Genomic DNA, 27,671 nt, shown 5'->3' with positions numbered 1-27,671 from the left:
ACTTCAGGTATTAAAATATCTGAAGAAGGTATGAAATCCAAATGGGGCTGGACAGAAGAACAAATATTATTGGTGTATATATAAAAACAACCTGAAGGAGGAAGACAGCATAGCGAATATAGGTGAGTGATGAGATTATCTTCATCTGAATCAGGATTCAACACTAAGAAATTATTCAATTACCATTATGCAGCCATCAAAAGGAATGAGATCTTGCCATTTGCAACGACGTGGATGGAACTGGAGGGTGTTATGCTGAGTGAAATAAGTCAATCAGAGAAAGACATGTATCACATGACCTCACTGATATGAGGAATTCTTAATCTCAGGAAACAAACTGAGTGTTACTGGAGTGGTTGGGGGTGGGAGGGATGGGATGGCTGGGTGATAGACATTGGGGAGGGTATGTGCTACGGTGAGCGCTGTGAATTGTGCAAGACTGTTGAATCACAGATCTGTACTTCTGAAACAAATAACGCAACATATTTTAAGAAAAAAGAAAAAGAAGAAGATAACAGGAGAGGAAGAAAAGGGGAGTATGTCAGAGGGGGAGACGAACCATGAGAGATGATGGACTCTGAAAAACAAACTGAGGGTTCTAGAGGGTAGGGGGGTGGGGGGATGGGTTAGCCTGGTGATGGGTATTGAGGAGGGCACGTTTTGCATGGTGCACTGGGTGTTATGAACAAACAATGAATCATGGAACACTGCATCAAAAACTAATGATGTAATATATGGTGATTAACATAACAATAAAAAAAATTAAAAAAAAAATTATTCAATTACCATTAAGTTCAAGTGTAGCTGACCCATATGAAAAGATTCCATGGTACACAAAGCATAAATGTAAGTCCCATGAGTCACATTTCTCCTTACATTTTAATAGGCCATCATTCTAGCATTAAGTATCACTGTTAGGGCGCCTGGGTGGCTCAGTCGGTTAAGTTTCCGACTCTTGATTTCGGCCCAGGTCATGATCTCAGAGTCATGAGATGGAGCCCTACATCAGGCTCCATGCTGGGACTGGAGTCTACTTAAGATTCTCTCTCTCCCTCTCCTTTTGCCCCTCCCCCTTCTCTCCATCTCAAAGAAAGAAAGATCACTGTCTATAACTTGGGCTGATGTGTCCCTGATGCTGAGAGATGACGATTCATTCAGAATGGATAAGCAAACCAAGTTTCTGATGCTGCAGGCTGAGATCCAGCCAGTAAACACTTTTAATTCACAGGTACTGAGTGCCACTCTCTGTGACCTCCCCTTAGGGAAATATACCACATTCTAAATTAATGAGTCTCAAAAAACATAGAAGTTTACTAAGAATAATAATTTTAAAATTCTTCCACTTCCAGCCAAGACAGAGTAATAGGAAAAAGACTTTACCATCCCACCTGAAACAATACAACGTGGACAAAACATATGAAACAACAGTTTGCAAGGCACTGAATATCAGACAACAAAGGACAGCAATCCCTTGAGAACAAAACAAATGAGGTGAGTGGTATGACTGCTCTATCCTTGAGACAGTTTTCAGGCCATGGCCCCAGGAGGAGGAACCAAGGCAAGGCCCAGCAAACTCCCTGAATTGAGGAAATGAACACTGGGAGTTCAGAGAAAGCAAAGCAGATGAGCACAGACAGCATGCCAAAAGGGAGAGAGCAGTGCAGGGACGGAACTTTGACATCTGTAAAGAATCCTCTCAAATATTCATCTGAGTACTTAACCAGCACATTCATGTAAGGAAACTACCCGAAGCCAGGGAAAGAACCACCCAAAAGGATTAGAGGTAACAGTGCCCAGCATTCATACCACCTGGAATACAGCCTGTGCCTGCCAGCAGATTAGAACACCTCATAATTCAAAGGAAGCTGAGGAGAGCACTCAGAAGGGTCTTGTCTCAGGAGTGGGGAATAAGCAGCCTCGGGATGAGTGCTGTTCTGGTCCTAGCTAACAATCCAAAAGGATCAAGCTGCCCAAGTACCATAACTAGATCCCAGGCCTAAGCTCAAGAACAGTTATAGGAATACAAAAATATCTGGCACCCAAAAGTAAAATGACTATATCTGGCATCTAATAAAAAATCAGCAGACATGTAAAGAAATAAGAAAATATGATTCGTAAAGAAGAGATAAATAAGTCAACTGAAACTAGACTCAAAACTGATGCAAGTGTTAGAATTAGAAAACAAGGACATTAAAACAAATTTTATAATTGTATTCTACATCTTCAAAAAGTTAAGTAGAGACATAGAAGATATAACAGAAAAAGAAACCAAATTGAACTTGTAAAGATGAAAACCATGAGAATTAACACCAGATTAGACATAATAGAAAAAAGGTTAGTAATCTTGAAAACATAGCAAAACAAAATAGAAAAAAAATGTTTTTAATGAAAATAAAATCTGTGAGCTGTGAGACAACTTTAAGTAGGCTAATGTATGTGTAACTGGAGTCCCCAGAGGAGAGAAGAAAGATGGAACATTAAAAAAAAAAAAGTTTGAAGAATTAAGAGTCAAAAATTTTCTAATTTTCATGAAAACTATAAATTCACAGATGCAAGAAGCTCAACAAATTCTAAGCACAAAATAAAGAAAACTACACAAAGCCACAGCATAGTCTAATTGCTTAAAAGAAGTGATAAGAGAAAATCAGAATAGCAGCCAGAGGAAAAAAGATACTATGAAGAGAGGAACAAAGATAAGAATGTAGGCAGATTTCTCATGAGAAACAATGGGAGCAAGAAGAGAGTGGAGCAACCTCTTAAAATGCCAGGGAGGGAAAAAAAAATCTGTCAAACTAAAACCTTATACCCAAAGAATATATTTTCAAACACAAAGGCAAAAAAAACCTTGGAGACATAGAAAAACTGAAAGAATTCATCACCAGTGGACTCTCACTGAAAGAAATGTGATAACAAGTCCTTCAGGAGGAAGAAAAATGACACCAGATGGAAATACGGTTTACACAAATTAATGAAGAGGACCAGAAATGGTAGCTATATTGGTAAATATATTTTTTCTTATCATTTAAATCACATTAAAAGATACTGAGTATTTAAACAAAAATGATAACAATGTAATATGGAGTTTATAGTGTATGTAAAAATATAGCATATGACAATAACACAAAGGCTGAGAAACAGAAGTATGGTTCTTATATGTGAAATAGTATAATACCACTGAGTGGATCATGATAAGTTAAATACTGTAAACTCTAAAAGAACTCCTAAAATAACAAAACAAAGAATTATGACTAATAAGCCAACAAAGATAAAATGGATCATACAAAATACTGAATAACTCTAAAAGAAAGCAGAAAAACAGGAAAATGGAAACAAAGAACAGATGGGACAAATAGAAATCAAATGGCCACATGACAAATTTAAACCTATCCATATTAATAATCACATGACATTTGAATGGTCTAAAAAACAAATTAGAAGGCAGAGCCATATCATACTAAACAAAAAAGCAAGACCCAACTATGTGCTGCTTAGAAATGAATTTTCCCTACAAAGACACAAATTGGATAAAAGTAAAAAGACGGAAACAGATATATCAGAATAACACTCATCAAAAGAAGAATGTTACCAGAGCAAAAAGATAGAGGGTTACTTGATAATGAAAAGGGTATATGTTCATTATAAGACATAACAATCTTAAATGTTTATGTACCTAATAAAAGAATTTCAAAATACATAAAGCAAAAAACTGACAAAATTTCAAGGAGAAACAGACAATCCACAGTCAGATTTCAATACCCCTCCCTGAATAAATGAGAGAAATTAGTAAAAAAAAAAAAAAAGGACATAGAAGATCTGAACAATGCTATCATCCAAACTAACTGACATTTACAGGACACCCAAGAACAGCTAAAAAAAAAAAAAAAAAAAATGGACATTCTTTTCAGGTGCTCAGTGAAGATTTACCAAAATAGACCACATTCTAGGCCATGAAACAAATCTCAATAAATCTCAAAGAATTCAGAGTCATACAAAGTATTTCCCTAACCACAAAAGAATTAAATTAGAAATCAACAAATAGTTAAGAGGTAGCTCTGAGTAACATAGGCAGCTTTTAACTGCCTTCTCACAACTACCTTATTAAAAGCATTCCCCTGGATAAATTTTGTTTCTCTGCAATAGACTTAATGTTCCATGGCATCAGAGTCCTGCCAAGTGACTGTGGTGTAACAAAAGGAAGTTTTACTGCTATATTTCTTACTCAACTTATTAATTAAAGGAGAATGGGAAAATCACTCAATTGTAACTGCCTTCAGAATACATCCTCAGTGTAAGGTACAGAGTAGTATCAATAAACATCTACAATTAATAAGTAAAGGGCATTCCAGACTAAATAAAAAAATACGAGCAGAAGCCTTGAATCAAGAACAGCCATGGAAAATCTGGAACAATGAGAAGCCCATGTGGCTGGAGTGCAGAATATAAGGGACAAATGGAAGAAAACCACTATTGAGGAGGAGGTCAAGGACAATTTGACTACCATTATCAATGTCATCTTCATCATCTAGACATTTTGCTAAGTGCTATAAATATATGTGTGTGTGTGTGTGTATATGTATATATACATATATTTCAATGGCAACATTGTAAAATAGGTATTATCACCATTTTGCAACTGAGAAAACTGAGATTTAGCAAGGTTAACAAACTTGCTCAAACTTGCTCAGAATTAGTAGTAAGTATAGCTCTCAAGATCTGACTCCAAGGAGCACCTGGGTAGCTTAGTTGCTTAAGCATCCGACTCTTGGTTTCAGCTCAATCATGATGTCATGAGTCATGAGATCGAGCCTCAGCCCCTCATCGGCTCTGCACTTGGCGGAAAGTCTGCTTGAGGATTTTCTCCCTCTGCCCCGCCCCCTACTCGCAAGTGCTCTCTCTTTCTCTCTCTCTAAAATAAATAAACCTTAAAAAAAAGTCTGACTCCAAAGTCTATGCTTTAACCATTATCGGTATGGTGCCTCCAAATTCCGTGAAAAAGTATGTCATATTTGTATTTGTTGTGTTCTCTCTTTCACTTTTTACTATTATTAAGAAAATATGTTTTCATTTCATTCTTGGTTCAAGTTAGCCTTCCTTCCTACCTTAATTTCTATATCCTAATACAAAAAATTGGTTTTCTCTAATATTCTTCCTTCCTTGGTATTCTAATTTCCACATTATTTCCTCATGTGGTTTCTTAAGTATGTGTCCATCTCAAATACACTTTACTATTTCCATTATAATCTTCAATTCCTTCTGTTTTTTCCTGTCTATGGAGGTTCTCAGGATAAAGAGTTCACAACCATCATCTATTTCCTAATTTTCATTAAACAGAGAATTTACCATTTACAATTTTTCTTCAAACTATTTTTCAAGTTACCAAACTTCTACCTTTGTCTTTGAGCCAATTTTATCTTTGTGGCCTATGAATTTTTATCTTTTGCTTATATATTTAACCACATGCCTACTTGTAACAATATTTTTGCTTCTTAAAGGTTTTTCTTTTTTAATTTTTCTCTTTTTGCTATGTTGTCTTATAATCACTTCAGTTAAAAGTGACCTCATCTGCACATTTATAATTCTAGTGGTGCAATTCTATGATCTAATAAATTATAACAGGAGCAACATGTGTCTCCATTGCTCAGTAATAGCCAACTAAATTTTTGCCCATTGATAGAATCATAACATAGAAAAGAAAAATAGCTAAAATAAATCTTTTTTAAAAACTTCCTTCCCAGGAATTTTATTCTGGAAAAAAAAATTGGTGGTTAGATATGACATTACTGAAATTCTTATATAATAAAAAAGGCCTTACAACAAGTCTCTTTCCAGAACCAAGTTTTTGTTGTTCAGTCTCCTGTCTTTTATCTGCATCCGTTGCAAAAGCAAGTACTTGGTACCTGTTTGAAAGATATGAATAATTATAAGTGATTTTATAGTTAAAAGGTATAAATTACTTTAAACTTTAAAATCACATAATCTATAAACTTATGAATTACTTTTTTCTTGGTTTTAAAAACTGTAAAATTTAAGACTGAATTCTTACTGGATGACACTGTGACATGAAACTATGTAAAACTATCATGATAAAGAAATTATAACCATGTCCCAAAATTCCATATTGGGAAAATAGCTCTGCCTACTATCAAAGCATTTCCCTTAGAACTTTATATGACAAACAACAATATTCAAGAAAGATCCAGCACCAAAACACCACATAGAAAAAAACATAAATAATGCAAAGCAGCCAGATGTAGTAGAAATTGTTAACAGATATTCTATGACCCCAGAAGACCACAGTTTAGTCCCCAGATAAACCACTTACTAGTTGGCAAATTAATCACTGTGTCTTAACTTCCCCATCTACAACATGGGAATAATAATCTCTAACTCAAACATGGTTAAAAGAATTTAAAAATAATTTAATGTCTAGTATAGTATCTGGCATATATTAGGTGCCCAATAGATCAACAAACAGACAGACACAGATTTACATATAAATAGAGATCAATCACCTAGTAGTTTATCTGGTAGTTAATAAGTTCTCAATAAGGGGCATCATGTACATTATGACTTTCTATAAGTGTCTGATAGCTTTTATTTCATTAGTAACCTTTAGCTTAAATCATTCCTAAAAATTCACAAATATCATTCAATCTAGAAATGATTAACTTAGCCAATAAAATTTAAATTCTCTTATTTCCCATTAATTAATGGTATATTGTTAAAATAATAATCCTACTCTGAATGAAGAAGCTTCAGACTCATAAATTCCTTTCTTTCCTATTGAATCAAAACTCTTGCATTGTTCTTCCATAGCTAAAAGGAAAATCAGTAGATATATTTGGACATCTCATTTTGTCTAAGAGAAAGATAGCTGAAAGTGTAAAAATCAATGACCTGAATGAATAAAAGCAATGTGGAATACCTAAATAAGCACTAAAATGTACACTGGTATTCAAATGTCATATACCAACTCTTAAAACTATCTCAATCAGAAATACTTGGTAAAAAAAAAAATGCCTTTAATTGCAGTTGAATGCAAAATAACTATTAGCAAGGTATTCATGAAAATCAGTCTTATGGTTAATATGGAAGCTGAATGTATATGAATTTCATCAATTCAATAAACATATAGTAGCGATCTAATACATCTAATATATCTAAGAGTGCTCTGTGCTAATAATAGGAGGTATGCACATGGTTCCTAGGGAACATGGTGGCAGAAACAAGTAATTGAGATGGAGATATATGTTTTAGTATAGGTTCAGGAGGAGAAAGCCAGGTTTTAAAGAATGAGTGAACACCCATCATGCTGGTAAAGAGGTAAAGGCATTATGGCAAGGCCAACAGCACATGAAAAGGCAAGGAGTAAAAAAAGACATGAAAGGCCATGACAGGAGTTTAGGAGAGATGCATGGCAGGGAGGAATGAGCCATGGGAAATGAGACAAAAAAGGTAGGAGGGTGAAGATCTCAGCCTTGTAAAACCATGCTAAGAAATTCCATGGGCAGCTGTAGCAAATGTCTCCATACCATTTGAGACTGACCTACAAAATCCCTCTGTCTCCAGCAGTGCCAAATAATTAGACCTCACATTCCAAGCTTCAGATAGGATTATTTTACTCTTCCCAGCACACAGTAACAGAAATAGTATGCACTGGTGACTAAAACATCAGCCCCAGAGCTGGGCCTGCTATGGATCCAACCTCAGGCAATTAATTACATAGGCGGTTCATTTCCTGCACACACCAACCTGCTAGAGGATGATATGGATATTAATGAGATTGTTGTAAAAATCCAAAGCTTTTGAGCTGTTTGAAGCTTCTTAAAGAACTACAAAGCATTATTATATCATGCAGGAATAAGTGAGCCCCTAAAGTGGCCTCATTAACATCAAAACAGCAGGCAGAGACACAGCCAAAATTGACTCCTGATTTCCAAATCCAGACCATTGCTCTTCCTGGAAGACAACTCAGAAGAGTATTTTATTACTAAATGTAACTGACAGTAAATTTAGATGATGACAAACTTACAACAGCATCTATTTTAAGTTCTTCCTTAAGTCCTCTTTACTGTGACCAATAATGTACATGGAAACCTATTTCCAAAACCAAACAATTCCAGGCAGACTTGGAAATTCTGAAATAAAGAAAATACTTGGGTTTTTTTTTTCTTACCACCCAAATGTTCAGTGATATAAGCTAAGGAATAGAATTCCCTCATTGAGACTGCTGAAAGAATAATCAGGCCCAGTGTAATAAGATTTCACAAAAGAGTGTATCATATGTGTTTCTCAACAGAAAGGCACTAAGCACAAACACAGCAAGTCCAGGTGAATGGTAGCACTTTTTGACCCAAGAGCCACAAATGCTTAACAGGTCCTGTGGAACACCAGTGACAAACTCAGCCATATAATTTAGTGCTCTTCCATATCACATCGTAAAAACAGCACCAAGTAACTAAAATATGGATTGAGGTGTCACAGAGCACAAAACTAAACCCTCCAAAATCACTTATTTTCAAATGAAACATAGTTGTCACTGCAAAGGCACCAGGAGATCTTGGAAACTTGATATTTACCCAGAGAACTCTACTAGAAATGGAAGCTCCGGATACAGAGCATTACTATGTTCATTACGAGTAAAGCTAAAACATTCTTAGTTATGCCAGGAAGAGTCCTTTTCATTGAAACATGCCAGCACCAAAACAGCTTTCCTTACAAACTTTTCACTCTTTCATCAAGTTCTTGTTAAACATCTCCCTTTAGCAAGGTACAATGCTAGGCATTTCAGGAGTTACAAAATCCCTGCCATCAAGGAGCAGTTAGCCCTGTCAAGGAGAAAAACAAGCAAATATGTAATACCAGTTAAAGTGTTACTAGTACTTATGGAAAGAGCAAAAAAACTACTCCGTGAAATTAAGAAGGAGGAGGTGCTACTTACGGCTAGGTCAGGAAGAGGAGCAGGGGAGCAGAGAGGCTTCCAGACATAATTTTCATATACAGAGAAGAAAGAAAAACCTTCAGAGAGAGTACAGCATGAGTAAAAGAGGAGAGAGAGAAAAGCCCTAAACATGTATGGAAAACAGATATTTCAATTTGGCCAGAGCCTAAGGATGGTGAAGAACACAATATTCTTTTTAAAATATTGTCATTTGGGGCGCCTGGATAGCTCAGTCATTAAGCGTCTGCCTTCGGCTCAGGTCATGGTCCCAGGCTCCTGGGATCGAGCCCCACGTGGGCTCCCTGCCTGGCGGGAAGCTGCTTCTCCCTCTCCCCCTCCCCCTGCTTGTGTTCCCTCTCTCGCTGTGTCTCTCTCTGTCAAATAAATAAATAAAATCTTTAAATAAATAAATAAAATATTATCAATTAAACTCTACAAATAATTTAGAAATACTTCTTTAAAGTCGCTTATTTACTCAGCAGTGAACTAGGCACATGTTGGGTATGGTGTGTAGCAAAGAAGAGGAGAGAAAATAAAGCTCATGGCAGGTATAGTTCTTCAGAGAGCCTCCCTCCACTGAACTCTTGTTGAGAGGTCCCACCTGCAGCCCTTCTCAGTATCCTGTGCACAGCTCTCTAGAGCCTCTATCACAATGAACTGAATTGTTCAGTTGTGAACAATTGACACACTGTTGTGACTCACTACCTCCCACCCTTGTTTGCATACTGCTTGAGGACAAGAGACAGCTCTTACTTGACTCTGCGCTTCCAGTACCTGGCACAGTGTGTGAACCAGAGAAGCGCCTTGAAAAATGTTTCCTGAATGAATAATTGAATAAATGAACTTATTCAGCCATGTTTAAGACAAACTCTGCTCTCAGGAATCTGATAACATAAGACATACTCTGGAATATTTCAGCAGAATACAAGAAGGCAATATATGATATTTGGCAAAAATCAGTGTTTTAGGCAATAATATATCAAGGAGGTGAAAAAAAGGAGGATAACTGAACCAGTTAACTTTAAAAGTCCCTTCCAAGTCTGAACATCCAAATGAATAGAGGTAGAATGGGACTGGGTTGTAAGGAGCACTGAATGTCAATGTATGAGGGTTTCAATTTTTTAATGGGAAACAAAAATTATTCTGGCTTACACAGGTTATTTTAAAAGGCTAGATATGAGAAGGATCCTTCAAAGTCTAGATTAGAAGTAAGAAAACCAGAAATCCAAGTGAGAAATAAAGGCCTGGGGTGCCTGGGTGGCTCAGTCGTTGGGCGTCCGCCTTCAGCTCAGGTCATGGTCCCGGGGTCCTGGGATCGAGTCCCGCTTCGGGCTCCCTGCTCCCTGCTCCACGGGAAGCCTGCTTCTCCCTCTGCTTCTCTCTCTCTCTCTCCTCCTCTGTCTCTCATGAATACATAAATAAAATCTTTAAAAAAAAAAAGAAAGAAAGAAAGGCCTGGCTGCCTTTATGGGAAATGGGAAGCAAAGGCTGAATACCAGGGAGAAAAAGACCCAAAGGTCAGGATTTACTGACCAAATAATTCTGACAAGTAAAGGAAAGAAAAAGAAAAAGAAAATAAAAGCTAATCCAAAATTGGGACGAACATTGCTAAGAGAATGGTGTTATCTATCCTGCAACCCCCCCGCAAAAAAGGCAAACAATTCTCTCACTTCAAAAGAAAAACAACAAAGTGTGTCTCTGAATTAGAACCACCTAGACTATATGTTTGCAATGATGATCCCTCGCTCGTATCCCCAAACCTACTAAATCAAAGTCTAGTGTACTGGCAATCGGGGATTTGCAAATATGCATTTTTGTAACAGGCTGCCCAAGTGATCCTTACGCACACTGAAGTTTGAGATCCACAGCCTTCGCTAGTTCCTATCTGAATATAACTGAGCTTTTTTTACAGTAATTAAATAGCAATATCAAAAATGAAAATAAATTATGTCTTAAAAGCCTTTTCTATTAACTGATTACATTCTATTAACTGATCATAAATAGATGAAGCCTCAAAAGAACAAACCTAGAGTTTTCATGCTTCCTCCAACCCTAAATGGCACCAGTGATTATCATTTAATTTAATCTATTAAACTTAAAAGCGTATATAAATGTAAGATACTATTTAATGTTATAAGCCCTCTTAATTGCATCATTTCATAATAATCCCACATCCTATGCATTTTTACCATTATAAAAGATCCACACAATGGATAAGGTGTGCATTTTTAGTCCCAGATGGAGATGGATTTAATAGATTGGTATGTTGGTAAATTACCACAGTTCAAAGAGGGTGAGTTTCTTTGAGATTAAACTTACCCATTAAGGAAACCTACACATTGCTTCCTCATCCAGTCACTCCTGGAGTTATTACCAAATTAATTCCTATGCACATATTTCAAAGAGTAAGTCATGGAGCATTCAAATCTTCCTATTGTGACCCCGGTGTAGCACTGCCAGTATCCCTACTTGGCAGGAGTTGAGGCACGGAACTGGGTGGAAAGCTGGAAAGCAGATCTCCTCAATATTGCTTAATCTTTGGCAGGCTTGAATGAATTATACAGATATTTTTCTCAACCCTCTCAAAATAAGTATATTTTATTTCTTACCAGTAGCAATGCCACAATTCATTCGTCTCCTTTGGATAAGAGCCATAGGAGTTAAAGAAGGAATATGATATAATGACACAGTACCTCCGTCAGTTAACTTCTGCTTAGTCACAAACATTTGCTTATGTTCAGGGTTTTGAATCTAAGATACCTTGACAAGAATTCACAAAAGGCAGACTGCCACTTATGAAGGTGAAGGGAATACTGCGCTAACTTGCTATATGCACAATACTGAAACTTAAAGACAAAAATTTACAGGTGTTGCCTGATGAATTTATATTTCTTCCTGCCTTGGTAAAAATCATATGACCAAAACTAATACAGAAAAGCTATAATGAAGTGTTGCTTAGACATTTAAAGTTCTAAGTGTTGCCATCGGTAAGATAACAACAATAAAGTTACTGGAGATACTCTAATCCTCCAAGTCTATTTCTTTTCCAAGAATGAATTTGTACTTTCTTTTCCCCATTATCCCCTCCAACAAAAAAACACACCCTCTAAAAACTCAAACCCCTAATTTTTATTAAAATTTAGCTGGTAGAAGAAAAAAGTCTCTCTCAAACACAATTCCCCCAAATCAGTAAGAATTTCTAGCAAAAAGTATAAATTGTTTTCATAGGGTCATTTTCATACTTCATTTCTGCTAAGAATTGTTCTTTTTAAAACATTCATAATAACACCTGTATTTTTGCTAGTATTCTTCCTATGTCACATATTTTTTTATAAAATAATTTCATATATGCATCTTTTCATCTGGCTTTTTTCACTCATACTGTGCTTTATTATTAATAATTCAGGGAACAGTCACAATAATTAATCAGCATTTTCCATGGGTGGCAACTTGACATACATTCAATCCTTTTAACAAGCTTGTCAAAACAGCCATTATTCCCACAACTATATGGTCAATTAATCTTTGACAAAGCAGGAAAGAATATCCAATGGAAAAAAGTCTCTTCAACTGGGGCGCCTGGGTGGCTCAGTTGGTTAAGCGTCTGCCTTCAGCTCAGGTCATGATCCCAGGGTCCTGAGATCGAGCCCCAAGTTGGGCTCCCTGCTCAGTGGGGAGTCTGCTTCTCCCTCTGCCCCTCCCACTGCTTGTGCTCACCCTTACTTTCTTCCTCTCAAATAGATAAATAAATCTTTTTAAAAAATGGTGTTGGGAAAATAAATTGGACAGCAACATGCAAAAGAAACTAGACCACTTTCTTACATCATACACAAAAATAAATTCAGAATGGACTAAAGACCTAAATATGAGGCATGAAACCATAAAAATCCTACAAGAGAACATAGGCATAACTTCTTTGACATCAGCTGTAGCAACTTCTTTCTAGATATGTCTCCTCAGGCAAAGGAAACAAAAGCAAAAATAAGGTACTCGGACTACATCAAAATAAAAAGCTTCCACACAGCAAAGGAAATGATCAACAAAATGAAAAGGCAACCTACGGAATGGGAGAAGATATTTGCAAATGACATATCCAATAAAGGGTGAGTATCCAAAATATATAAAGAACTTATAAAACTCAACACCCCAAAAACAAATGATACAATTACAAAATGGACAGAAAACATGAACAGACATGTCTCCAAAAAAGACATACAGATGGCCAACAGACACATGAAAAGATGTTCATCACCACTTACCATCAGGGAAATGCAAATCAAAACTACAATGAGATATCACCTCATACCTATCAGAATGGCTAAAATCAACAACACAAGAAACAACACGTGTTGGCAAGGATGTAGAGAAAAAGGAACCCTCTTGCACTGTTGGTGGGAATTAAAACTGGTGAAGCCACTCTGGAAAATAGTATGGAGGTTCCTCAAAAAGTTAAAAAAAAAAATGTTAAAAACAGAACTACCCTTGGGCGCCTAGGTGCCTCAGTCTGTTAAGCATCTGACCCTTGATTTTGGCTCAAGTCATGATCTCAGGGTTGTGAGATCGAGCTCCTCATCAGGCTCCATATTGGGTATGGAGCGTGCTTGAGATTCTCTCCCTCTGTCCCTCCCCACTTGCTCTCTCTCTCTCTCTCTCTCTCTCTCAAAACAAAAACAAGAATGGCTTAGCCTGGTGATGGGTATTAAAGAGGGCACGTACTGCATGGAGCACTGGGTGTTATATGCAAACAATGAATCATGGAACACTACAAAAACTAATGATGTAATGTATGGTGATTAACATAATAATAAAAAAAAAAGCAGAAATACCCTACGATCCAACCATTGCACTACTGGATATTTACCCAAAGAATACAAAAACAGTAATTCAAAGGGATACATGCACTCCTATGTTTACAGCATTATTTACAATAGCCAAGATATGGAAGCAGCGGAAGTGTCCATCTATCGTTGAATGCATAAAAAAGATATGATACACACACAAACGTACATGCGAGCAATGGAATGTTATTCAGCCATAAAAAAGAATGGAATCTTGCCATTTACAACAACATGGATGGAGCTAGAAAGTATAATGCTAAGTGAAATAAATCAGTCAGAGAAAGACAAAATACCATATGACTTCAATCATATGTATAACTGAAGAAACAAAACAAATGAGCAAAGGGAAAAAAAGAAAGAGACAAATCAAGAAACAGACTCTTAATTATAGCGAACAAACTGATGGTTACCAGAGGGGAGGGAGATGGCGGATGGGTTAAATAGATGCTGGGGATTAAGGCATGCCCTTGTGATGACCATCGGGTGATGTATGAATTGTTGAATCACTATATTATACACCTGAAACTAATATAACACTGTATGCTAACTAACTGGAATTAAAAACTTTAAAAGCCAAAAAAAAAAAAAAATAGCCGCCATTATCCCCGTTACAACCAGGCTAAGGACACTGACCATCAAACAGCTGCAAGTAGCAAAATCAGGATTCCAATCCAGGTCTGCCTCTTTCCAAATCCTTTCTCTCAATCTCTGCACTATACTTGCAAATATTTTATAATATGTAAATGATATCCTCTAAATCACCACAATTACATTTTATCAAAGAAACCAGTCTCTTTTTCATTTGTAACATCCAAGCTTTTTGTAAAAAAGAATCAGCAACATACCAAGAGTCATGATTCCAAAGATTCAACGTCCGAACTTACTTGTAACTTTCCACTTGTCGGCAAGAAGAGACAGTAATGAAGGAATCTGTACGGGAACTGTAAGCAAGAGGGCCAGGTAAAAGAGAACCAGGGAGAAATCTCCCAAAAGCATAGCTTTCCTGCTCAAACACCATCAGCATCCCATCCATAGACTGGATACAAATTAAATCTCGACCTAAAGAAAAATTAGAGGAAATTAAGTGGCTTTTTCTTTACAAATATAATGGTTTCCATTTATCACTACCCATCACAAAAATGTCATAGTTAATCTTTTCCTCAAAGGGCAATATAAGCAGTTAAAATTTTAAATTACAAACTGATAAAGCTATCAGATTATTGTATATCAGTATACATACATTTCCCAATTTTTAAATTATTTAGAAGATGTCTATAATTTTAAGTACACTTATTTTCATTTACTATATGCTAAAATCTCTAGCTCAAGATAGATAATCTCTCAGAACAATCATGACCCTGTAAGATATTATTTTTTTTCCAAAATCAGAAATATAACAAAAACTAATGAGTAGAGGCTACTTCTCTTCTTCATAGTATGTCAGTCTCATACTTTCAAATGACTTAGACATGAGTCAAACACAAGAGACCAAAATCATATACATGTGTTAGGCACCAGTTTTACACAGACCATAGTGTTAAGCACTGTTGGGAGTGAAAAATACTAATATTGAAAAATACTAATCACAGATGTGCCCTAAACTACGGATTGATTTTGAAGTGTCTTCTGCCCTAGGAACAGACAGAACATCTATAAACTACATATCAAAGCATTCAAAAAAGAATAACAGTCTGGGTTCAATACGGGCTCAATATTGAGTAGGAGCAACTATTAGGCCTATACAACTCAAAAAGAGAAAAGTCATATTATAGGGTATAAGAAGTTATTAAATGGATTTAATGTAGTTTTGTATAACTCAGTCATTTGCAAAAAAGAACTTGTGACAGAGAAGCTAACTGTTCCCCCTAATAGCCATTCTTTCTTTTGATACTTGAATTTCATCACTAGACATGCGGCCATTCAGCATAAAAGTCTGCTTATCCAGGCCTCTATTACAACAGATACAATTACATGATTATGTTCTTGCCAATGAGATAGGAGCAGAGGTAATATGTGCAATACCCAGATATGCCCGTAAAAGGACTGAGTATACCCTCCCCTCCACTCTCCCCAGCATGACGGTGGAACTGGCATAGCTGTCTTGATAGGCCTCAGAGATGGAAGCCACATATGGAGGACAACAGAGCCCACCCCCACCCACTACAGCCCGGGACCACTTTATCTTCAGGTGGTTAAATATGGCAGAAATAAACAGCCTCCTTATTTAAACCATCATTAAGTCTGTGTCTTTGTTAATGCAACCAAATATCTATATCTTAAATACCACAGAACTTATCTGAACCTAAAGATCCATTAGCATTGCTAAAACTTAAATTTTAGTTTCTTTTGATTGGATCCTGGTAATAAGAAACAACAAGGTAGGGGCACCTGGGTGGCTCCGTCATTAAGCATCTGCCTTCAGCTCAGGTCCTGATCCCGGGGTCCTGTGATCGAGCCCCGCATCGGGCTCCCTGCTCATCAGGGAGCCTGCTTCTCCCTCTCCCACTCCCCCTACTTGTGTTCCCTCTCTCGCTTTGTCTCTCTCTGTCAAATAAATAAATAAAATCTTTAAAAAAAAAAAAAAAACAAGGTATAGAAGACACTGGAACAACTGGGGAAACTGGAATATGACTATGCATTAGAAAAAATTAGGAATTATTGTTTTAAGTGTGCTCATGGTATTGTGATTATGTAAGAGAACATAAGATTATGTTCTTATTGGGAGATGTGTGTTATAATATTTATGGATGAAGTAGCACAAGATCTGTACCTTACTTTCAAGTGGATCAAACTAAATCTGTGTGTGTGTGTGTGTGTGTGTAAATATACATATACATATACATATTATTTATAACTGTTGACTCTAAATGGTGTAAATATGGGTGTTCATGTTACTTTTTCTGGTATTTAAAACGTTTCACAATAAAAGTATAGACAAATGAAATACAGTGTTTAAATATATATCTTTTGTATACAAATTCACTTTCTTAACAATTGGGGGGAAAACTCAGCATTAGTGAATTAAGTAGGACCAGGGAGGAGAACAATAAATTTAATCTTAATAAGCAAGAATCAAAGAGACAACAAAATCGAATTAATGAAAAATGTATGCAATGACCCTGACCTATGGGGGAGAATATTACTGTAACCAAAATGTATTCTTGATGTCTGTATTATTAAAGAATGTGAGGTCAGAACATGTGTATTTCTAAGCAGAAGTACCAATGAAATTTGAGTTCATTTCAATATGTTGAATATCACTGAACCACAAATCTTCAGACTCCCAAAGACCTAAAAGAAGTGGTCCTCAAAGCATGGCTCCCAAGTCACCAGCATCAGCATCATATAGGAACTTCTTGGAAGTGCAAATTATAGGGTTCTGCTCTAGATCTACTAAATCAGAAACTTTGCTATTAGGGTCCAGCAATTCTGGGTTTTACCAACCCCTAGAGTCTCTCTGACATACGCTAAATTTTGACAACCACTGCCTTTGCGTGCTATAACAAAGAACTAGAGTTTGAAGAAAACTTGAGCCCCAGAGAAAACTCGGCTCCTTAGCATGGTACTATATGAAGTCTTATTTCCTGAGACTCTAGCAATATAGAGGAGCATACTTATACTGTAATGTCCACATGGGCTGCCTCTACAGTCAGATAATCTGGGTTTGAGTCTAGCTCCACCAATTATTGGCTATGAGCTTGGGCTCAAGTTTCACTGTCTGCAAGACGGCATACCTATTTTAGTTAGCTACTGTGCAAATTAAATGAAGTAAAGTATGGAAACTAGATCCAGCAGGCAGCAAATACTCTACCACATTGTTATTTTATGTTATTTTATAAGTCTCTACTACACATTGTATTAATGTTCAACTACTTGCTGTTTCCCACATACATCGTGATGGTGTTTGCTTCCTTGATTTTCTTATGTTATTACCTTTCCCCAAAAAGTCTTACACTCATTTTCCCCGGTCCAGTGCACATTTGCTGGCAGCCTCTTGTTCGTCCATTCTCCTCTCCTCCTATCTTTGGCCATGAAGTTTGAATAATGAGACTGACTTCATTCTAAGCTTGAGGGTAGGCCCTGACTTATCCAAACCAATCTGTATCTCATTAATCACAGTGATTGGTTCGGGGATAGGTAAAATTTACAGTCAATGTGCAAAGTTAAATCTCTAGGTTTAGCTAGAACTAGAGAAAAACTTACTCTTCCCTCTGGGGAATAATATGTGAGGAGGATAAAGTCTGGAATCACAGAGGCCATTTGGCTTTTACAAAGGCACAATTAAAAGAGGGCCATGGAAGACATGGTTTGCGCCAAGGCATCAAGCGTACCTTGAAGCCAAACCTACCTGGGAACTTTGCAGGCAATAAATTCCCATAAATACTGAAGCCACTTTGAGTTAGATCTCTGTCCCTGAATCAAGTGGATCAACCCATTTGTCCTCTGGGAGACATCACAAACAGGCTCATCTCTTTCCCCCTCAACCACCCTCCAAGTGTGATCCCACAGAGCTCCACCCTCACCTCCATCTTACAATTAATCATCAATTGAAATGATCTGTTTTTGTGTCTCTTGTTCACCCTAGACTAAACTCCAAGGCAGGAACCATGTCTTACTCATCTTTGTAAATCCAACAACTATAAAATGCCTGGCACAAAGGAGCTACACTAATAAATGTCTGCTGAACTGAAGTAAGCTAGGCAAAATAATTTATTCATCTGAAGTTCAGATTGGCCAAGATTTTATTCTATGTGTTTCACATACTGCATTTGAGGTATGTGAAAAATGCTTTATTTATTACAATCTCAGCTGCTGACGTTTAGAAAAATGTAGGGATCAATCCAAAACATTACTCAAAAATAAATAAATAAATCCTTCAAATCACTGCTTTGGAAGCCACTTCAGAATACATACCAAAGGCTCCCCTTACAGATAATGGGAACAGAAAGAACAGTCTAGAGAAGCCATGAAAGTTTTGTAGTTCTGACAGAACAGAGCCAACAGGAAGCCTTCATAAAAGCGATAGGATTTCAGGAGCTATTTAAATGACCTAGCCCTGAACCATACTCAAAAGTCCTTACCACATGCTCAGTATTATATTAGGAGCTGTAAGAAATATAGAACATCAGGAATAAAAACTACTATTGACATTTACTGAGCACCTGTTATATTCCTGCCTTTGTGCTAAACATTTACCCAGCATTATTAGCTATAATCTTTAATAACCCTAAAGGTGGACAGTAGTCCCATGTGACACATGAGAAAACTAAAACCCACAGAGTTTAAATAATTTGCCTAGGGGCACCTGGATGGCTGAGTCGGTTAAGCGTCCGACTCTTGGTTTTGGCTCAGGTCATGATCTCAAGGTCATGAGATCAAGCCCCACATCCAGCGCCATTATCTGTGCAGTCTGCTTAGGATTCTCTTCCTCTCCTTCTCCCTCCCCCTCTGCCCCTCCTGCTGCTCACACACTCTCTTTTTTTCTCTATAAAATAAGTAAATAAATAAGATCTTTAAAGAATAATAATAACAACTTGCCTAATGCCAAAGAGTTAGAAAATGACAGAGCTAGTACTCAAATAGAAATCTTTCTCACTCGATTATACCACATGTTCCTGGGGAGGCTCCATTACACCACACTGGATCCATTTTAAAAATTAACGTAAGTTAACATATAACATCTAAATGATATGAAACAGACTAAGTACTACAGAAAATCAAAGAGCTTCATTACAGTGAACATCCTGGGAAAGATTTCATGATAGAGATAGGATGTATCTGAGAAGGATAGGTATAATGAATAGGGGTCAAAGTTAAGAGTAGAGAAAGCTTCTGGAGGGAAAAGGAACATACTAGAAGAAAATGCAGAGGAATTTAGACTTGACCCAGTGCAATGTATCAAGTTTTACCAATAGGGCATGAAACATAAAAGCAAGCAGTAGATTGAAAAGATGACAATATCTTTTCTTGTTTTTAAGATCTTATTTATTTATTTGAGAGAGAGAGATAGCGAGGGAGAGCATAGGCGGGGAGGAAAGGGAGAAGCAGGCTCCCCACTGAGCAGGGAGCCTGATGCAGGGCTCGATCCCAGGACCCTAGGACCCTGGAACCATGACCTGAGTTGAAGGCAGATGGCCAACCGACTTAGCCACCCAGGCACCCCAAAAGATGACAATATCTTAACGATGCTTCCTCAAAAATTATGCCTTAAATGTACAGAGAAAAAATGTCTTTTAACGTTGAAATAATTTGGAAGGTTGGAGATTTCATCAGAATTTAAAATCTGGATATTTATCCCATTGATCTTTAACCATGATGAGAGAAAACTAACCATTGTGATCTGAAATATTATTTGCAAGAGCTAAGAACAAATTGAGAAAGGACTCACCAAAAACATTTTGAAAGGATTTTTAAAGTCATTATTTTTTCATTTTCAATGGCAAAGAAAAAATTTTATGTCTGTGGGGATGGGGAGGTGGAGGCAGGAAAGTTCTATTATGGCAGCCTCATGAAATGAACATTTATTAAATACTGTGTCTCATTTCCTGATGTTAAAATATCATGTAGTCAAAGCTTTAACATGATGGATAAACATGTTGAACTGACTGCTAGATTAACAGTCTTCTTTACTAAATTATAATCTATTCATTACAATGTGCGTGCATGAGTGCATATGTGCATGTGTGTGTCCCCACGCCCAGAAGTTCTTTCTACCATGCATGACCCAGAGCATTTTCCATCATGCACAATTACAGCAACAAGAGTCCCATGGAGGGCAGTTCTGAATATCATTTCCTCCATTTCTCTGCTTTTTCTTCCTGTGAAATCTACACAGCAGAGCAAGTGGAATGGCATACATGAAAGAAGACTACCATTACTCAGCATGCTACATGTTTTCTGAATCTCTCTATGCTCATATTTCTTTTACGCATTGAATAAAAATACAAGTGAAGAAATGCAAACGTGACCTGTGGCCAAGCATATATTGCAGTTCAGCATGCAGCTGTCAAAAATACTTGGTCTTTCTCCAAGCCTGAAAAATACATGAAAAACAGCTGTATAGGTAGTCAAAAAGGCAGACAGGAAACATCAAGAGACTGATACGTAAGAACAGAAGAGTCCAAAAGTCTGTGGAACTTCCGCTCGCTCGCTCACTAGTTTTGCACACATGCATGGAAAAAAACTTTTGTTGTTGTTGCTACAGAAAAACTGAAACACTAACTCATTAATCTTTATTGCAAACCTAACTCAAAAATGATACAACATGTTTGCTATGAGCAAGTACATAAAAATGTTCAGAGTAGAATTTCAACAGATACTGACTTAAAAACAAATGGTAGATGGATTTCTAGAGCTTGCAGGATTTTAAATTCACCATTAAATAGAATTTTTATACTTTTTCATTCATATCATCATATCAACAAAACTATCATACTTTCGAGATACATGATACTATTTGGTCATGCTTAATAATTGGCAATTAATTTAATCAAAGAATAGCTAACTTCTTTCTTGTTACTCTCTCCCTCATATTTTTTATTTAAGCATTCTAAAAGCAATCAGTGTCTGATAATAATGCAATATTCAAGTAGATTCTAAGTTTAAAATCTTAGTTATATATAAATAAATAAAATTTAAAGCCCTAAGCAAACAGATGAAATCAACAAATAGAACACATGTGTTGAGCTAAATAGCTAATACTTTTAAATATGTACCAGGGAAAAATTACACAAATTCTCAACTATTATTCAAGAGTTTCCCCCAATAAATAACTTCATGAGACTAATTACTTTAAGGCTCAAGAAAATAAAAATTGGGTCTACATACTAACTCTTCATATGAACTTGCCTTTTGACATTTTAATGTGTCTCATTTTAACAGGCACTTTAATAGACTTACAAAGACCACTAGTGTGTGTTCCGCCAAGCTATTTATCACAATTTTCCCCTTAAACTGTGAACAAGTTTAATAACACAAAGAAATTACAACCATTCACTAAATTAGCATTATATGTGATGGATTCAATATGAATGCAATGTTAGCATTTAAAAGAAGGCCCTAAACATATTATCACTTGCATCCATAAGATAATGGGTGAATTACTTTGTCCAATGTAATGATAATGAAAGGTTCAATAGCATTCTCCAGAACTCACATTCATTCAATGAATTTCACATTCACTGTATACCTAGTCAGTATGTGCTACAAGAGAGACATAGTTGCTACCCTAAGAAAGAGCAGTGAATATGGGAGTTAACCAGTTAAATACTCTAATAATGTAAGAACAGGGGCATATTAGAATAATTTAAAAGGCAATGCAGCTTGATTAACAGTGTCTGAAAGAATCAAGAAAAGCTTCAAAACAGAGATAACACTTGGGTCTTGCAGGTTGAGAAAGAGATTGCCAGACAGTAAGAGAAACAAAAACAAAGAGCACACTGTGCGCAGACACATGGGTTATAAGAGAATTATGTCTGGAGAGGAGTGAGAGCAGTGAACTCTGGCGGAGGGTCTGAGGAGGAGAGAGAGACTGCTGATGAATATGACAGGCATGCTCCTCAGAACTGATGGCAAAGCCAGAACTTGAGACTAGATTTGCTGCATCCTTATTTTAGCCCTGAAAGCTTTGCCAGTTCCCTCACCTGTAAAACAGTGGTATGAAAAGATAACATAATGCTGCTATAAGGATAAAATTAAATAAAAATACATACTGCCTGATCCTGGTAAGCATTCAATAAATGGTAAGTAAGTGATATTATTGGATTGCCCTCTTTCCCACAGATCAAATTATGTGAAAAAAACTTTTAAGTTGAGGGGAAAAAATTCCTTCAGAGCAAAAAGGGTAAATTTAATGTAAGAAGGACTACACAATCAGAAATTTATCCTTTTTGTCAAAGCAAAGGGTTTTTAAGACTTTAAGAACTATGGAAAATCTTTCAAAACGTACGTCTGTGGGAACTGCTGGCTCTTCGAGTTGATATTCTGCCTATTTTAAGTTTACTTTGCTCAAAACAGCAATTCCCTAACATGGCAACTATTGAAATCTCTAAAGAAATGTGAGTGTGCCAGAAAGCTCTATCTGGGAATGCAATGTCCCTGCCTCCACACCCTTACCCCAACACACACAATATCTATAATCTTCCCCCACCTCTATTATTAATGTTTTATGAAGGATTACCCTGAATGATGTAAGAAAGACAAGACAGATGATGTCATACAGAAGAGTCCATTACTTCTTAGCATTCCTTTCTTTTCTCTCATCCAAAAGAAAAATTCTTAAAGAGTATGCTGGGGGTATAGTTTTTTTAAGTAACTAGTTTCAAAGCAAGGTAGAGTTCTCAAGGTAATTAACAAGTCATGATAAGAAACCAGAGAACCAAAATAAAATTAACAAACAGAAAAGATTTTAAATATCTCTTCATTTTGTACAAATATTCTTCATTTGCAATATTAACCATCCCATAAAGCAATAACTCCAAAAGCTAAATATTTCCTTTTTATATATTGTTAACTCTCTTAATCCTAAAAATCATGAGTGGTATCAAAAGAAGGAACAATAGCCTATAGTCTACACTAGACTCACTATAACTAAATAAATTGGGTCATAAAAAAATAACTAAAGCCAAAAAATTCTCAGCTGAGGTTCAACTTCATCTAAACTTCTATAAGTTTTAAAATGTAAATCAAAATTAGTTAGGGATAATGACAATGATGACTTTAAACTTCCTGAACTGCCAATTCTTATCACAAAGGTCGATGTGCCATTTAACCATTGTTTGGTCTAATAAATTTCCTTGGAGTCCTCTAAAAGAAGCAGTTAAAATACCATATCATTAATAAAGTTCATAAAAACAAATATACCAAAGCAATCATCTTAATATACAGATGCAATCATGTTATCAACCCACTCAAAAACTTCAAAAGTACTCCAGTGTCTCCAGAAATAGGTATAAATTAATAGGCAGGAAATCCAAAGAACTCTTTAATGTGTCTGCTAAATGAACTTTGACTACTCCCTCTCATCCAGTCCCAACCAAACCAAACGCTTCAGGTAACATAAGCCTGACCTTTAAATGCCCTTACACGTTTGTCAGTCTAGTTCAATTCATCTCAGGTGCTATTCTCCCACCTTAACCTCACAAAATCATTCTATACATCCTCAATCCCCAGGATACAATCCCATCACTTCGAAGCCTTCTCCAATCCCCTCTAGGCATAAATACTACACTATCCCTCTAGTCTTTCTTAGTACATTCTGTATCACTCCCTATTAATACTGACAATATTTTTCCTGGTGATAAGGCTAAATTTGGCATACCTCTCTCCCCTCTCCAACTTCCATAAACAAAGCATAAAGCCCTAGAAGATGAGCCTATTTTGTTTTCATTATCTAGCTCACAGCATTGAATGACATCCCTTATATGTTGGGGCCCAAAACATCTGTTCAAGTAAACTAAACCATCATGCGCCTGGGTGGCTCAGTCGTTAAGCAACTGCCTTCGGCTCAGGTTATGGTCCCAGGGTCCTGGGATGGAGTTCTGCATCAGGCTCCCTGCTCCATGGGAAGCCTGCTTCTCCCTCTCCCACTCCCTCTGCTTGTGTTCCCTCTCTCACTGTGTCTTTCTCTGTCAAATAAATAAATAAAATCTTTAAAAAAAAAATCATGAAAGTAAAAAACCGGGGAGCCTGGGTGGCTCAGTCAGTTAAGTATCTGCCTTCGGCTCAGGTCACGATCCTGGAGCCCCAGGATCGAGCCCCAGGATCGAGTCCCAGGATCGAGTCCCGCATCGGGCTTCCTGCTCAGTGCAGAGTGTGCTTCTCCCTCTGACCCTCCCCGCCCTCATGCTTTCTCTCTCTCACACTTTCTCTCTCAAATAAATGAATAAAATCTTTAAAAAAAAAAAAAAGTAAAAAATCATGTCAGACTGTAGTACTAGGTACCAGGATGCCAATGATCCTCAAGTGGGCCAAGATATTTAACAATATTGGCATATTCACATGAAAACACCTTAAGATCTGGCATTATGCTTTATTCACCACAACTCCCAACCCTGAATAGTCCCTAGTATATAGTAGGGCTCAACAGCTCAATAAATATTTGTTGAATGAATGAATGAATGAATGAATGAATAGCATTAAAGTAAAAATGGCATAGTAAAGTCCCCAAAATAATTAGTTTTAATATGTGACACTTAGCAATTAGAATTCTAAATTATTTTAGGGCTTAGTACTGTCAAAAAACAAAGTACTCATTATATGCCCAACATCAGATACACTAAGAAATATTAAGAAGAAAGGGAAAAGATAAAAGATAACTCAGTTCTTAAGATAAACTCTAATGGAAAGGCACAGGAAATAAAGGTGGGGTGGGAGAGGATCCCAAAGGAAAATATATAAATTAATCTGAAAATCACTCAAGCACAGAGAATAAATTGTGGAAGCCCAAAGAGGCTGCCAAAGGAACAGAATGATCTTCAGATCCATCAGTATTTCATAAAACTCTAACTTGAAAAACATACACAGATTAAATCTTAAAGCTGTAGTAATTATTAGAACTCTGCATGCAGTCTTTCCGGGCAATAAGAAACAAGAGATTATTACCCGAGGAAAAATACTCAAAAAAGGATACTGAATAAGATACTCTCTGGCTGTTAACCTTTTCCTAGAGCAGGATGGTATATCATGAAAGAACAAAGTGGAGAAAGTATCAAATGCAGATTAATGTATTAATGTGTAGTGGAAAGAGCAATGATTTTGAATCAGAAAGACAAGATGATAAGGTTTTGAATCCTGGCTCTGACACAGTGATGATGTGACTTTGGTGGCTTTGTTTAGTTTAATTCAGTCTGTTTCTTCAAATGCAAAATAAACCTTATCAAAACCTCTGTACCCCACTGGGTTGCTGTGAAGATTAAAGAAGGGAACATATGCAAAATACACAGGTTAGTATCTGGAACATGGTAGGAATGCATGCCAATCTTAATCTCAAAATCTGCATGCTAAAAAAAACAACCAACTAACTTCCCCTAGTACCTACACTTATCTATAAACCTTAGATATGACAGTTTAGTCATTAAGTCTCACTTCATAGGTATAAAAGGGTAGAAAACCTCTCAGGGGTTGTTAGGACAAAAGGTGACCATGAAGTTGGAAATGGTTCAGTTCAAAAATTCCAATCTTTATTTGCAAAAGTACTTGCTAAAGCAGTGATTCCAGGTTTTTGAATTTCACTGATCATCACAGATTGTCAACCTTGTGAACTGCTCAATCAAAAGATTTTTTTTTAAGAAACACAGACTGGGGCACCTGGGTGGCTCAGTCGTTCAGCGTCTGCCTTGGGCTCAGGTCATGGTCCCAGGGTCCTGGGATCAAGCCCCACATTGGGCTCCCTGCTGAGCAGGGAGCCTGCTTCTCCCTCTCCCACTCCCCCTGCTTGTGTTCCCTCTCTCGCTATGTCTCTCTCTGTCAAATAAATAAATAAAATCTTTAAAGAAATAATAATAGGGCGCCGGGGTGGCTCAGATGGTTAAGCGTCTGCCTTCGGCTCAGGTCGTGATCCTGGAGTCTTCGGATCAAGTCTCGCATCAGGCTCCCTGCTCCTTGGGGAGCCTGCTTCTCCCTCTGCCTCTTTCTCTCTCATGAATAAATAAATAAAATCTTAAAAAAATAAATCTTAAAAAAATAAAAATTAAAAACACAGACTAGTATCACCAACATCTTCTATAAAGACAATACAGGTAGGAAGTAGAAAATGTTAGCACTAAGTACAGCCCTTTAACTGACCAAAATTTTTTTAGCTTTATAAAAAATTCAGTACATTAGCTAATTTTTTTGTTACCTTAGAATTACTCAAAACTTAAACATGGGATAGCATTTCAGAACCACTATTTTAACCTAGCATTAACCACTTTTATTTTTTTTAAGATTTTATTTATTTCTTTGAGAGAGACTGAGCAGGAGCATAGGTAGAGACAGAGAGAGAGAGGAAGAAGCAGACTCCCCGCTGAACAAGGAGCTCGATGCAGGGGCTGGATGCAGGGCTCAATGCTGGGCTCAATGTGGGGCTCCATGCAGGGCTTGGAGATCATGACCTGAGCCAAAGGCAGGTGCTTAACCATCTGAGCCACCCAGGTGCCCCCCGGCATTAACCACCTTTAAAGAACTTCCCACAGCAGCACTTAAGAGCCACTACTGTAAAGAACTCAGAAAACAAGTACAGAAAGTTTTTTCCTTTATAAGAACAAAGGAAAAACTTGTTCCAAAACCTATTCAGTCCTAGGTAAGGAAACAAACATTTTCCATAGACAAGTTGGCTCCTTATAATCTCACCACCATCAGGGTTCTGGAATCCAAAAGTGAGGCAAAGGCTCCCTCTGCTGACAAGTAGAAAGGAATCTAATCCTGTCAAAAGGCAATGGACTTTTAAAAAATCTTCCTAATACTGACTGGATATTGCATGCTTTTACTATTCTCTATCAAAGACTAATTTTACTCTATGCCCTAAAACACTGGAATACAGCTCCAAATGATATGGACATGAAAGAGATGTATAACTGGGTAACACTCAATATTTCAATAAATCTTTCTAAATCAGCTTTCAAATTTCTTGGTTTCTCCTCTACGCTCTAAAGGTGAACTGAGCTATAATGTCATACAAAGAGGAAATTAAACCAAGAAAGGTAAAGAATTAGGTGGGTTTTAAGAGATTATATGGGACAAAGCTAGCACTCTGTGAATGCACTGATGACCTCTCGGAGACATCTCATGAGACTAATAGCTAGAGCAAATTAAAAACTTCAAAATTAACAATAATAGCTGTTTATAAGTGCTGGCACAGATTATTAGCATTATTAGCATATCCAACTCTAGAAATAATTCTATAGCTTGGGAAG

General features: G+C 36.9%; 1 protein-coding gene across 4 annotated transcripts in view; it reads right to left on the bottom strand.

Annotated features, from left to right (window-relative positions):
- BBS9 (Bardet-Biedl syndrome 9) overlaps nt 1-27,671 on the bottom strand; it is a 474,925-nt gene that overhangs the window by 361,399 nt on the left and 85,855 nt on the right. For all 4 annotated transcript variants that reach the window (XM_025873123.2, XM_073899047.1, XM_025873126.2 and 1 more), the window contains 2 exons: nt 14,664-14,838; nt 5,813-5,897 (listed from right to left, as the gene is read on the bottom strand). In XM_025873123.2, coding sequence (XP_025728908.1) covers nt 5,813-5,897; nt 14,664-14,838 — 260 coding nt within the window. The remainder of the gene's footprint in view (nt 1-5,812; nt 5,898-14,663; nt 14,839-27,671) is intronic.

This window comes from Callorhinus ursinus, unplaced genomic scaffold (assembly GCF_003265705.2).
Source record: "Callorhinus ursinus isolate GAN/ISIS: 27379988/994484 unplaced genomic scaffold, GSC_fseal_2.0 scaffold12, whole genome shotgun sequence".
Classification (NCBI taxonomy): Eukaryota; Metazoa; Chordata; class Mammalia; order Carnivora; family Otariidae; genus Callorhinus; species Callorhinus ursinus.
The sequence above is the reverse complement of the archived record's forward strand: the minus strand, read 5'-3'. Positions and strand labels throughout refer to the sequence as shown.